This window comes from Mustela nigripes, chromosome 6, assembly GCF_022355385.1.
Source record: "Mustela nigripes isolate SB6536 chromosome 6, MUSNIG.SB6536, whole genome shotgun sequence".
Lineage (NCBI taxonomy): Eukaryota > Metazoa > Chordata > Mammalia > Carnivora > Mustelidae > Mustela > Mustela nigripes.
In genome coordinates, this window is record NC_081562.1 from 26,103,562 (window position 1) to 26,118,022 (window position 14,461).

General features: G+C 51.8%; 1 protein-coding gene across 3 annotated transcripts in view; it reads right to left on the reverse strand.

The window, feature by feature from the left end:
- PLXNC1 (plexin C1) overlaps positions 1 to 12,002 on the reverse strand; it is a 143,097-nt gene extending 131,095 nt beyond the window's left edge. For all 3 annotated transcript variants that reach the window (XM_059402345.1, XM_059402344.1, XM_059402346.1), the window contains exon 1: positions 10,922 to 12,002. In XM_059402345.1, coding sequence (XP_059258328.1) covers positions 10,922 to 11,986 — 1,065 coding nt within the window. In that variant the 5' untranslated portion in view covers positions 11,987 to 12,002. The remainder of the gene's footprint in view (positions 1 to 10,921) is intronic.
- Between the last annotated feature and the right edge of the window lie 2,459 nt (positions 12,003 to 14,461).

Consider the following 14,461-nt stretch of genomic DNA (forward strand, 5'->3'; position numbering starts at 1 on the left):
TATAAAATACAAATGGGAATAAACCCCCTCTTATCAAAATAAGCCAAAGAAATAGGCTTTGAAAGAAAATACATTATATTTTGTGTTGCTGGCTTCAGAAATAACAACTGAAATGAATGGTTTCGGGAGGGGATCCATTGACATCCACAGTTCATGGATAGAATTCAGGAATTAAAAAAATAAATTTACAGTTGAGCCTTGAGCGGCACAGGTGTTAGGGGTGCCAACCCCTCATGCCAATGAAAATCTGTGTATAACTTTTGACTCCCCACAGAGCTTAACAACCCATAACCTGTTTACCTGAAGCCTTATCAATTAACATGTATTTTGTATCTTATATGTATTCTATACTGTATTAAGATAAAATAAACTAGAGACAAGAAAATATTTAACAGAATCTAAAGGGAAATACATTTACAGTATTGTATTTATAAAAAAAAAAAAATCCAATTGGACCTGCCGAGTTCGAACCTGTGTTGTTAGAGGGTCAACTATATTTCACCTAACTCCAACTGAAATACAGCATTTTCTTTAATTATGAATGCAGGACACAGTAGTATTAATGGAAACTGTGACTTTGTCACCAAAAGAAATCAGATTATTTTCATATCATTTTATAGTTGTTCAGATATCTCTAAATATCATCTAGGCTTATCTCTACTTTGAAATTATGGGAGTTACTACTGCTAGATCCTGCTAGTTAATGTGTTAAGATATATTACTACATCTCAGGGCACCTGGGTGGCTCAGTTCATTGAGCACCCGACTCCCAGTTTTGGCTCAGGTCATGATCCCATGGGTCATGAGATCGAGTCCCACAACAGGCTCCTAGCTCAGTGGGGAGTCTGCTTAGAGATTCTCTCCCTCTGCTCCTCCCCCCACTTATGCACACATGCTCTCGCTCTCGTTCTCTCTAAAATAAATCAATCCATATTTTTAAAAGAGACATATTACTATAGCTCAATTTGAAAAACGCAATTTGCTCTATCTCTGTAGCCATATAACTGGTTCATTTTGTAATTCATTTCTATTTTATGCATCTAAAACCGTTATTTGGAGAAGGATCTATAGGCTTCACAGAAGTCCATGGCACAAGGGCTCCAAGGTGGTTGGAGCCCTTGGGGTCGATGACACAGAGATGTTGCTGCACAGGAGGCTGGCCCTCCATGACACCTACAACCCTTGGGTGCTCTGGGCTAGGTACTCCTCCTGTTGCCTCAGAGAAGGAAGGGTGAGCACTTGGAATCCAATTCTTAAGACTGGTCACTGCTGAAAATGTAGCCTCGGGAAGATGTCAGTGAGCAATGATTAGGAGCAGCTGGTTGTTTGAGCAAATGCTTCTCCAGCAGACTCTTCCAAGACCAGGTCGGGGTGAGGGGGTGATAGGGGAGCAACAAGAAATCCAGCTTCATTCCCTCACAGGGAAATGTCCCTCCCTTTGGGCTCCCTGGCTTCCTATCAACATAGCTCCAGGTATCACCTCTTCCTGGAAGCTCTCAGTTCACTGTGCTAGAATCACCATCTTCTCCGTGAAATGGAGAACACCTTTCCCTTTGGACAAATGTGTATCGAGGGCCCACTAGGTGTGAGACCCTTTTATGACGCTTGGGAAACAGACCTGGCAATTCCCCTGGAGGCACATCCAGCCTCAATAGCACCGTGTCGAGCTGAACACTGAGCCTGGCACATCCCCAGTCCCTAACTTCTCTGTCCCCTGCCTGCATGGTGGCTCTTCCTGGTTGTCCCAAAGGCATCACCAAATCAACTAAATTCAACTTGTCTTCCAACTGGTCGCCAAACCTCTCAAGTCTACATCTTAAAAAAGGTATTTCATTTAATCCCTCCCTCTCCACCCTCACTGCCAACACCCTGGTTCATATCGTCTACAGGGTTATCATATCGTCAGCTGGGTTATTGCAATCCACAGAATCCATGTGATTCTCTCCATGTTCACCATCTCCACTCTAGACTAAGGTGACGTCATTTCCCGCCTGAAGCTTTTCCTGCTTCTACCAGAGCCAACCTCCCATCCATTCCCCATGGAACTGCATTATCTAGGGACTCAATGCCAATCGTGTCACTTCCCTTCCAAGGCTCCTCCATGCTTTGCAAATAAAACATCCTCTCCTTCCCACGGCCTGTGAGGCCTACAGGATCTGGCTACTGCTGCCGCCTTCTCCAACCTCCTACCGCAACCCTCTCCCCTTACCCCCTCCCCAGTACCCAACCAGGCTAACCTTGTTCTTTCAGCCGGCCAAGTCATACTCCTTTGAGCCCTTGCACTTGCCCAGTGTGCAAGGAGTACTTGTGTCCCAGTTCTCCAAGGGGCCATCTACAAATACCCTTTCTCATCTTCCTAGTGTCGACTCAAACTGCTTAAACAGAACCTTCACTAGTACCAGCTAAGCTCACAACCTTAGCCTGTGCCTCTGCTGCTAACGTGCTAGAACACCACTGGTAACAGTAGGTGCTCCATAAATGCTAGTTATTATTCCAATGTAAAAAAAAAAAAAAACAAAAAAAAACAAAACTTCTTTACTTGCTACATGTTATCTCTTCTATTTACCACTGACAGAAGTATTTTAGCACAACACATGGCATGTAATAGAAACCCAATAAATTGTTGGTTTGAACCAGGGAGCATCCTTCTGATCCGTGGTTTTGCCTCTCCACTGTTCTGAGTGATGGCTCTAGAACACCATCAGATCGTGTCTGCGTATCGCCCCGCTCTTGTCTTCCATGAGCCATGGCTATAGTTTTCACACCCTGTTTGGCAGAATCCTAGAAGTCCCTCTGAGATGCCTCAGGGACAGGCAAGGTGGTGAAGGACATGCCACAGGGTTCTCGGAACCTCCAAACCCCTGCTGCCCCCTGTGTCCCAGCATTTGACCAGGGACTCACCCAGTGCAGCAAGTCAATGATGAGTACTAACCACTCTCTCATACGGGGCTCCTGGTTAAGACTGATTGTTAAGAACTGCGTTTGGAAGATCTGAAAGCGACTGACCATCAGGAGAAAGTCCAGCCGTCTTTGCCTGTCTCATTAAGCCTGTAGCCATCTGGCCCTGCCTGCTCATTTCTGGATGCTTCCCAGCCAGGGGGAGCTACCTGCGGTTCGCAAGCTTATTCAACATCCCGCCTGTGTGCAAGCTGTCCCCTCTCTCTGCAACTCCCTTCCTTGCCTCCTCCACACAGCTTCGAGACACAGCTGTAGCATCACCTCTCTGAAGCCTCCAAGATCTTTCCTGGCTGAGTCTGACCCTCCATCTAAGGGCATCCACTGGGTTTTTTGGCTACCTCTCACCGCGTCCCCTGACATTGCACAGGCTTGCTTTACCCTCCCCCTTGCCATCAAGGGTGGGAGGGTGGGCGGCTCCCACCTGTGGGCCAAATCTGGCCGACGCCTGTTTGGGTTTTTTTTTTTTTTCTTTGAATGGCCCAGGAGCTAAGAATAGCTTTTACATTTTTAAATGGCTGGGGGATAAAAATGAAAAGGAGATTTCATATGTGAAAATTATATGAAACTCAGACTTCAGTGTGCATAAAGTTTTATTGGCACGCTGTCCCATTTGCTCACGTGTGTATCATCTACAATTGCTTGCACACAACAGCAGCACACTCAGCAGCAGGGGTGTGGCACATACAGCCCATGATTATCGATGGGCTGACCTTTACAGGAAAGGTATGCTGACGTCTGCTGAGACCACCGGCCAGCGTAGCAAGACCGGGCTTCCTGGGGTCAGATCCCCACTGTAACTCCTCTCAGGAGAGCAGTATCTGCAACTCTGAGGCAGACAAACCAATATAAAACTCAGCCACAGACTGTGGGGGAAAAGGTCACAATTCTATTTAATTTTGTGACAGTAGGAAAATTACCGTTTTCCTCAAAACAGAATATTAAGACCAAAAGAACCCCACTCTGGGCACATTTCATAAAAAGCGAAACAGCAAACTTAATACTACTTCTACAGTAGTAGTTCGCTCCTACAAACAGGTTAGACCCATAAGTCCTCCAAGTTGCCCTACCCCCACTCCCCCCCGACCCCCCCCCCCACCAGCAGACTTTGGGATTTCCCAGAGCAGGCCTCAGTCCTGATCAGCCACGGGCCACCACACGTTCAGGGAAGACAGAGAACATCAAGAAGCTTAGAGGGAGGAGAGATGGTACCTTGTTATTATAAACGACATGGCGTCCACAGCAGGGCTCTTCACCATTCCATGTGCAGGGAATCTGCCCTATTGACCTCCTCCTTCTGACTGGGCCAGGCATCTTGCCCCAAGAACCAGAAATCCCTACCCTGAACTAGGGCTCTAATTTGGTGTGAAAAGGTGAGCTGGACGCTTGATCTCTTTCCTGGAAATCTGAGTAAACAATACAGATTGTTGTTGCCAGTGGGGAGCCAGAGCAGAAGGTTAAATGCTGTTGAAACGTAGAGTGGGTATCACAGCAGGCTGCAGCATTCATGTGGAGGGCTGGAGAGGCAGATGTTTGAGGAAGAAGAGGGCACTGGGGGCAGGAGAGAGGGAAGTAGCCAGGCTAAGCCATGTTGACAGTGGAACCTTAGAATGAGCAACTGTTACTTCCTGCTGCTGAGCTTCTTTGAGCTGCCTTGGGTCCAGAACCTCCTTTCAACTCCGTATCGAGGAAGCCACATCCTGTTACTATCAATAATCCTGATGGTGAGGACAGTAAATACATACACAGCATTTCCTAGGGGTCATGTGGGGTTTATCCAAGACATATTAACTTCTCAGTCCAGACAATAGTCCTATGAAGCAAACAGGATGCCGATTTATAGATGAAGAAACTGGGGCACAGAAAGAGTAAGTAATTTGCTCAAGGTCCCACAACTTATACATGGCGCCTTTGGTCCCAGTTGACCTGGCTCCAGAGTTTGTGCCTGAAACCCCTACACAGTCCTGCTCCTATTCCCAGATTTCCATGGAATTCCGCCCTAGTTCTTTCCACTAAGCCCTCCGCCCCCTGATCTGAGCTTGCTCAAGTAGATGCTTGTTTCACGTAACCAACTGTGCCTAAGACAGAGATTCGTATGAGCCCTGACGCTCTAAAGAGTAGATGCTCAGAGAATTTCAAGGTGTGGAGCTGGTTCTGATGTACAGGAGAGCGGAAAACTCTGGAAATCCTCCCCCCAAATCCTAAAATGAATTGCAAATAGACGGCTGTATACAAGAGTGGAGGGGCTAATTAAACTGTGACCTCTAGGTTCTTGAGACTCAGAATACAAGCTCAAAAATGGAAAAAGTTTAGAAGGTTTTCTAGGCATTTGCTTTGAGCAGATAGAAGAGGATCAGGGGTTCAAGAGACACATGAAAAGATGCTCCACATCACTCACCATCAGGGAAATGCAAATCAAAACCACGAAGAGCTAGTACCTCACACCTGTCAGAATAGCTAAAATCAACACAAGAAACGACAGGTGTTGGTGAGGATGGGGAGAAAAAGGAACCTTTCTGTACTGATGGTGGGAATGCAGACTCGTGCAGCCACTCTGGGAAACAGTATGGTAGTTCCTCAAAAAGTTAAAAACAGAATTGCCGTAGGCTCCAGTAATTCCACTGGAATATTGGGTATTTACCCAGAAAAAATGAAAATGCTACCTACCCACTCAGTTTCTGATTTAGTAAATCTGATGGGGGGCCCGAGAATGTGCATTTCTAACAAGTTCCCAGGCAATGCTGATCTGATGCGTTTGGTCCAGCGACTGCGCTTTGAGAACCACTGCCTTGCAGCATCAGGCCCTTTCCTCCCATCACGGAAAAGCACAACCACACATGCTATGAAATTATATCATAGGAATTCCAACCATGCTGGGTTTCCATGGTCAAAGTTAACTCGCAGATTGGTAAAACCAGAAGTCTGACTCTTCCAATCAATGGGGATTTCTGGGAAGACCTGGAGGGGCGGAGGAATGCCAGATTGCCTGGGATTCAGGAAGAAAGAGGTTCTAACACATCAGACATTAAAAAAAAAAAAGCCAATGGTTCAAGCAGTTTGAAGTGGACAGACTCAAGAAAGTGTTGCTCCTAAGCAAGGAAATATTTCCAACAGGATCCTCTAAGACCTTGCATTGGCTCATTCCACAAATATTTCTCAAGTCCTAACTACACACCAGGTACTAAGCGAAGTACTCTGCGTTCAACAGGAAACAAAATGCTACCAATTCCTGAACCTTCTGGGGCTCGCGTTTTAATTGTGGATGCTAACAGGGAGACAAGAGGTGCCATAACCCAGACTTAACAGGCTGAGCTCTCTCAATTCAGGACCTGAGCTGGGTTGTGTCCAAGAACAAAGACCAGGAGAAGCCCCTTGAGGCCTTGTTGGTCTTCTTGAGGTTGTTTGTGAGCCTTAATATAAAGAATGTCAAAACAGTCCAAAAGTTGACAGAAGAGGAGCTACGGCCCTCTTAGAGTCTGAACTTTCTTGGTTGTACAATCTGCAAAAAGAGAAATGCCATTCTTGGAGCCATGGATGCTCCATTCTTTCACATCTACTGTCCGCAAACAGCTGATCTTATCAGAGCAGTCAGGAGGGCCTGACTTGCTCCAAACAAGTTAGGACTGACACCAGAACCCAACAATCACATCCTGGGTGGCCTGCGGCGGTGGTTCACAAGCTCAGGTCCACGTGTCAGCCCTCCCACCCCCGCTGGTTCTAAATGTTCTGCCATTTCACAGCTGTGGAATCTAACCAAAGCTCTCCAGCCTCAATTCTCTCACCTATAAAATCACAGTAGCAACTTCAGTCCTTGCCCCAGAGGAGGACTGTGAGAATCAACCGAAAATAAGGCATGTCAAGTGCTTAGCCCAAAGCCTGGCCATTAGAACAACCTAGTAGGTAGTAGCTATATTGCTTTTCCCCTCTAAGTCGGTACTGGGTTTTTTTAGGGGTTTTTTTTTTGCTTTGTTTTTTGGGGTTTTTTTTGTTGTTGTTGTTGTTTGGTTTTTTTCTTCTAGATCTACCCTTGTGTTTCAGATGTGTGTAGAGGGGGAGAATTCACCAGCTAGTCTGCAGATTGTGAAATGGCTAGACAGGATCATAACAGAAACTAAAGGAGGAATAAACATCACAGGAAGACTGTGGATTTTGAGGTCAAGAGGCAATGCACAAGTCTGCACTGCGGAGAGATCCTGGGACAGTACTTCTGCACACCACCACTAGCAGGATCTTGGGTGACTGTCTGCTGGAGAGCACGTGAGTGTCTTTGTGGTTGTCCACATGACGGTTAAATTCTATCAGGCTTTGGACTTACGGGAGTGTGGAAGGGCGTGTGTTTCCCCATAAGAGCTAAGAATGAACTACAAGCATCCACCCTATTAGCCGACGGTTATGAAAAACATACCACCCTTAGTGTCTATGGAGCAGGTGGACACCATGTGTAGACCACAAGCAACCCCAGGACCACGCCACTGTGGGAACAGCCAGACTTGGAAACGTGCATCCACTTTTCTTTGGGTGTGTTGGTGTGGCAAGAGTAGCAGGAGTTCAGAGGGGAAGGAAGTTCATGAACTTGCATGTAATTTAACAGAATGAGCTGGGGGGGGGGGGGAGTGGGGGAATCACGTGAAATTTTAAAACACTTTAAAGAGCACCGATCAGCTTCAACCCCACATTGTACGGGAGGTTGGTGGCTGCCTCTTTCAAGAGAAAGTTTGAGAAACACTAGAGTGGTGGGGAAGAATACAGAGGTAGACTTTCAAGATCTGAGTTTAAGCCAGAAGGCTCAGGCACTTATTTTGTTATCTTGAGCAAGTCACTTCTCTTCAGTTTCCTCATCAGGTAGATGGGGCTGTTCCTCATAGAATCAACTTTAGACTTGATCAGGGGCTGAGAAAATATATGGGGAAGTGCTGTACCAATACTTATTAGGGTCATCAGAGAAAGGGGCTGCGGAAATCAGCTCCCTTGACGTGGGTATAGGCTGAAGGTAACCTGCTCTAGTTGTGAAAGTGATTCAAAGTTGGTGCCAAGGCAGAAAAGTTAAAGACCCAGCATGTGAACAGCTGGGTACACACTCATTGCACAAGCACCTCGTAAATTAATCCCCAGCGGAAGCCACTGACATAGGAGAACCAAGAAAGGAGAAAACACAGCCCAGTCACTCCTGTCACTTTGCTACCCATGGCTGGTTGAAGATGGAAAAGAAGAGAGAGCCACCTAGTAGGAAAGGAGAAGGCCAGCCAACTCAGCCGCTTGTGCCTCACTGCCTCTGGGTTACTGTTAAAATCCCTGGGTCTGCTCTGAAGGAATCGCTGTTGGAGTCTATTGAGGCTCCCTCTAGAGTGTTTCAAGTCAGTCTCTGGTTTTAGGCACCTGTAATTCAGTCTGCCTTTTCCAAAATGCATTGCATTCAAAACTAGAAAATAAAATGCAGAACAAATGCAATCAAATGACATCATTGTTCTGAGTGACAGTTGGGGGCACGCTGATCCTGTGACCCCATTAAATGGGGCTGCAACCTGCTATTGTCCTTTCAGTGGCAAATCCAGTAGCACCCAGCACACGGCATTGTTTACACAAGCAGGCGCCAAGCAAATAGCTGTTGAATTAAGTATCTTATCTGCCTGTTTAATAGGTTCGAAAAATTGTCAGCTTTTTCATCAAACCTACCACCTCCCCCCCCCATTCAAACCCCTCTTGAAATTTACTTCCATTAAGGCTCTTTAATGCATAGTAGCAGCAAGGAATTTACTTAAATTAGAAAAAAAAAAAAAAAAAAGCAAAACTCCAAGCTCCCACCTGTGCAGCCATGACATGCTATTGTTTGAACCAGAGTATATTATTTAACTTGGATGACAAGCTCAGAGGGTAGGGACCCTGTCTTTCAGAATCCACAGCTCTCAGCACACTGGGAATTCTTGATAAATAACAGCAGCAAGAAAGGCTGCGGAGGGACCCCTTTTAATTATTTATTTTTCCGGTTCCAGATTTTTGGCAGCGTGTATTTATACCTGGCTTGATTTCCAAGGGAAAGCTCTCTCCAGAAGCTCCCGTGAAGAGGGATAAACAGCTCTCCGACTGCCCCCCCCCCTCCCTTCCCCTCCTCATCCCAGAGCAAGTAGGAACACCTGATCCAGCCAAAACGTGGATTCGGAATGCACTTGGGATGCCTGCTGGGTTTGGAAGGGAGCGAAGTCTTCCAGGACCCAACGGGTACAGAGAGGCAGTCAAGAGAATTGTTTTGGCTCCACACATCCACACAGCTGTCAGATGACAGAGCCTGGACCTCTACTGTTATTACCCGCTGTGGGCCTCTGAGCTGTCTTGTCATTAACTCCAGAGACCAAGGATGTCTAAAGCTTGGCACTAAGTAACATTTGGAGGTGCGTTCAAGTCTTTCTATGGAGAAGTAGAAGGCAACGATTTCTGCCCCACTTGAACTCTCAGATGCTAAACATCTAATAAAAACATATGAAACAGTATATGTGTATGGCAAGACGAAGACATTTAGGGAGCACTAGTTATAACCTATGCTTTAAAAAATTATACCAGTAACTAAATGAAGGCATTACCCGCAGGTCCCAGCACACAACTGATAGGCAAGGAGGGAGAAGCAAATGACCATCTAAGGAACCTTCGAAAGGACCTCCGTTTTGTTTTTTCTTTCTCCCTCCTTGGAGAACAGGGCGAATATTTGGTAAGATGTGCTTGGCAGAGAAAGGGGTGGGTGGGGCTGGGAGGGTCTTTCTGTACACACATTACCATACCTAGAGCCCAGGCTCCCCTGTTTGCACAACAATGTGTCACTACAACACGTTTTCCAAGTGGAGACGTCTCCCCTTCCTCTCTGACGCATTTTACCCCAAAACAATGGCAACACCTGTAGCCGTTAATTTCTGCTCTTTGATTTCTGTCCAGTTATAAAGGAGGCTCTCAGCAGGCTCCCCTCTCAGGGGCCATATGTGGAGTCGACGTGCCAGCAGCCTTGGAAGGAAAACGGCCTCTGAGAAGTGCACAATGGCTCCCTAATCCCCATCAACTGGACCCTCTTGAACCGCCGCTTTATTTTCCAGTCAAAGAGCTGCCAATCTCAAGAGTCAAGCTGTGGCTGCCCTAAGAACCCGGGGGCGGGAACCTGGGCTCTGGCTGGGTGGGCACAACACAAGGGTGGTGTCCCTGAGCCCCACAGTCGAGTCCGGTAACATGCAGCCTATAAACTGTGCGGCATCCCAACCTCTTATCTCACTCTCCCCTCCAGGCTGAAGCTTTTATCCACAAAGAGACCTCAGCCTCCCCTGCCTCTCCCCCCGGAGACCACAGAGCACTCACAGCACAGCCGCAGCCCCGCCCCCTCACACCGGGTCACGCCGAGGGTTCTGTTCCCCCAAGCGGGAGCCCCTCTTCTAGGCTAGCACTGACCCATGCTGAGCAGGCTAGCAACTCTTCTGACCACATCACGTGTGTTGCTGGTTGGGGGGGGGGGGGAGCGCAAAGGCTGGGGTGTGGCAGCGCGCCCTTTAGGTTCAACCGCCTTCTCTGCCTAGGGCGCCGTGTTTGGTAACCGTGTAGAGAAGGGTCAAACCCACACGCCTGCTAAGCCCATGCACCCGGGGAAGCGATTAGGGAAGCGGGGGGGGGGGGGGGGGGGGTAGGCTGCCTGCGGAGGCTCAGCCCCAAACAAGCGTCGTTTGGACAGAAAAGGACGGCACTGGGGTGCAGCACTAGAGTTTTCAGCCAAACTCCTACCCTCTCCACCTCCCTTTTCCACTCCCTTTGGGGAACTCCGGCTGTGCTTTAGGGCAGCCCGAGGTCTCGGAGACCGTAAGAGAACGGCTCTTCGGCAGCCACCGAGCTGTGGGAACCCGGGACTTGGTGAATGGCAACCGGGTCTCCCTCCCGCTCGGTCTCGGCGGCGGCCCCCCAACACCAATACTCCCCGCGGCGCCCCGGAGGCAGGACTTACGCAGTTCTGCTCGGCCGTCTGGAAGTCCCAGGGGCAGCTCTTGGCGCGCTCCTGGATCTCACTCATCCTGAAGAGGCAGAGTGCGGTGGTGGCGGGGGAGCGCCTCTCCTGGCCCTCCCCGGTGGCCGCGCTGAACACGCCCGCCCAGACGCCCAGGGCCTCCACCAGGCTGGAGGAGAGGAGCAGGCGCCGGCCGTCGGGGTGGCCGTGGCCGCAGTCGAGGGCCGCCTGGCCCTGGAACTGCAGCACCTTGGCGCTCTGCGCGATGCGCACCATGCTGGGCCAGCCGGTGGCGGCGCCGCTCGTGTAGTTGTAGGGGTAGTAGGGGAAGTAGACGCTGCCGTTCCAGAGAAAGGCGTCCACGAAGTGCAGGCTGCCCGCGCCCCCGCGCAGCTTGAGGCGGCCCAGCTCCTCCGTGGCCAGGCTGCGTCCCTCCGTGTCCTTGAGGGCGATGGCGGTGTCGCGGTCGGACGCCGCCGGGTTGCAGCGGCTAGCCGTCTCAGGCTCCGGCAACACGTAGGTGGCGGCCACCGCCAGGTACCAGCGGTTCTGGTCCCCCGCGCGGTACACCACGCCGGCCGTCGAGCCCTGCGGGTGACACGACACCACCTCGGTGCCGTTGCGCAGGGAGCCGTGGCTCAGGTTGCCCAGCAGCCGCACCTCGCAGGCGCCCCGGTCGAAGGTCCAGCCGGTGAGCAGCAGCCCCTGGAGGTCGCCCGCCCCCTCGCTGTAGGGCAGCAGCAGCTTGCTGAAGCTGCTCCCCGGCCGGGGCCGCGCGGGGGGCGCCAGCGAGACGGGCTCCGTGCAGTTGCCCGCTTGGTCCCGGTACAGGCGCGAGAGCCTGTGCTCCAGGCTGTAGTCCAGCTGGTCCAGGCAGCTGCCGCTCGCCACGAACACGCCGTCCTCCCGGCTCGCCGCGATGGCTCCGATGGCTTGCTCCGACCGCCACACGGGTTCGTCCGCGCCCCGGCTCGGCGCCGCCAGCGCCAGCAGATAAGCGAGCAGGGGCAGCGGCGCGGCTGGGCGCGGGGGGCGCGGCGGTGCCTTCCTCCGGGAGACCTCCATGGGGCTGGGGGGGCCGCCCCCGGGCAGGGCGCGCGGCGGCGACGGCGGCTCAGGCGCGCGGCGACGGAGACGCGGGCGGCGGCGGCGGCGGCTCCTGCGCGCGCTCGGGCTCCCGCGGCCGCCCCATCCCCGCGGCTCGCCGGGGAAGGAGAGCAGGGAGGGCGGCACGCGGCGGGGCCGCTCCGGCAGCCTGCGCGGCGGCTGTGGCGGCTGCGGCTGCGGCGGCGGCGGCGGCAAGCCCTGCGCGCTCCGGAGCGGCTTCCTCCTCGCCCTGCTTCTCCGGAGAGTTCCTCTGTGCAGCGCTGGCGCTCGCGGGGAGGCGCGGAGGGTAAGGGAGGGGACGGGCGGAGGGGAGCGAGGCAGGCGGGGAGGGCTGGAGAGGTTGGGTGCGCTTGTGCGTTTCACTTTCCCATTGTGAAAGTGGGATGCAACTGGCCCCCTTCCTCATCCTCTTCCTCCTCCGCCCTCCGCCTCCTGCCCGCCCGCCCTCCCTCCCTCCACGCCCATCTCCCCTCCCCTCTTGATTCGGTGAGATAAGGAGGAGGAAGGTCTTGTAATTTGGGTTACTGTGTAGGTGGCCTCTTTCATCTATTCATAACAAAGCTGAGCCGCCTGCTGTTGCCGCCGCGGCCGCCACCATAGCCCCTTGGCTCTCCCGGGGCTCCCGGGGCGCGCTAGCAGTATGCCGAGCGGGCTCCCGCGCGCGTCCGCCCGCGGGGCTGCTCCAACGCTCGGGTTTTGTTTATGAGAGCGGCCGGGGGATGCGCCAGGCACCGGGGAGCGAGGACCCAGGGCGCCGAGGGTTTGCAACTGAGGCCCAGGGCGCAGGCCACAGGGAGGCTGCAGGGCGGCTGACAGGTGTGGAGCGGCGGGAGGGAGGCCCTGGGGAGGCGCGCGGGAGACGTGCACGAGCCGGAGGCACAGGGGACGGAGGCGTCCCTGCCACAGGGGTTGGGTTTCCCCGGGTCAGAGGAGCGAGGTGGGGGAAAGGCAGGCGCCGAGACTCTGGTTCTGGACAATCCCCAGGGCCAGAGCTCCCATATTTGAAAAGGTTCTCTGATCTCCCTTGGCAACGGAGTCCCAGGCTCCCAGACCTGGCACTTAGAAAGTTCTACTCACCATCTAGCCTTAATGTTCCTGGCTAACATTTATTGAGCACTTACTATGTGCCGGCTACTGTTCGAAATTTACCCCATGGATTAAGACTCATTTAATACCCTAATAACCCTTTTAATTAGTGACTGTTGTTATCATCATCCTCACTTACTAGTGAGAATGATCATGGTTGAGGTTATGGAACTCTCCTGGGCCCTACGGCTGGTTAACAGTAGAGGTGAGTTTCGAATTCCTGTCTAGCTTCAGGGCCGCTTACACATCTCTCGCTCTAGCCAGGTGCCACCTGTGGCCAATCCAATAAGGCTGCGAGATCATTTTCAGCAAGTGGGCCTGCAGAGTTCCCCAAGTGAAATGCTCCAAGCTGCCCTCCCCAGCCCAGCCTTCTAATTTTAGAGCCAGGTCCCCTTTATTCCCTAGAGGCTCTCTCTCTCTCTCTGCCTCATCCTTTCCCACTTCTTTTCTTCAGGCCCTCTGAGGTCTCACCAACCCACCTAGGGGTGCCCCCAAAGCCACCAAGAATTTCTGGAGCACAGTGAATTTCTGAATCATTGCACGTGTGGGGCTAGGTTCATGATCTCTCAGAGGAAGCACAAATGCCTCCCAGCTTCCTGAGGCAGCTGATGGCACCAACAACACACTTCAAGTCTGGCAGGTGACCCCGAGGCGGGGGGGTGTAATAAGGGGCTCCCCAGGACCCTGACGCATCTTTGCAAAAAGATCTCTGTCCCTTCCCCGGCTGCTTCTAGGCCACAGGGCTCAGGGAGAGTAACAGGATACATCATCTTTCTTCCTTCCCTTCCTGGCTCCCCAACTCTAGATGGACTCTATTTTGGTGGGGGGAATAGGGTGAATGGGCTTCCTCCAGATGCTGAACCCTCTTGAAGGAGCAGCTGCCGCAGGTTTCCAGCTTCTAAAATAGCGCTTCAAGTTCTCCCCCGTGCTGATGGATGAGGCAGGAGAAGGAGCCTGGGGAGGCGGGAGGGACAGAGGGTGGGCTGAGGCAGGAAGCAGAAGAGAAACAGAAGTTTCTGCCCTTGCCATGCAGTTAAAGGATCCCGCCATCCCAGCAGTGGCTCTCGTATTCTGCATTCACAGTGGTCATCGTCCCATTCAATAATTTCCTTGTCTGCAATTGGATGACATTATCTCTGCCTGCCAGTGGGCAGGAAATACTTTGCCCTGAGCTGTGTGGCAGTGGCAGCCGGGGTACTGGGGAGGGGGATGAGTGAGGGAGAAAGCCTGGGCCCCCAGACTGACGTTAGTCGGGAGACTGTCCATAATGCACATCAGATATGCTCTCTGCTGCAAGATAATCAGGCCCCACTCCCCCATTCTCTGCCTACCTGAAATGTTTTAATC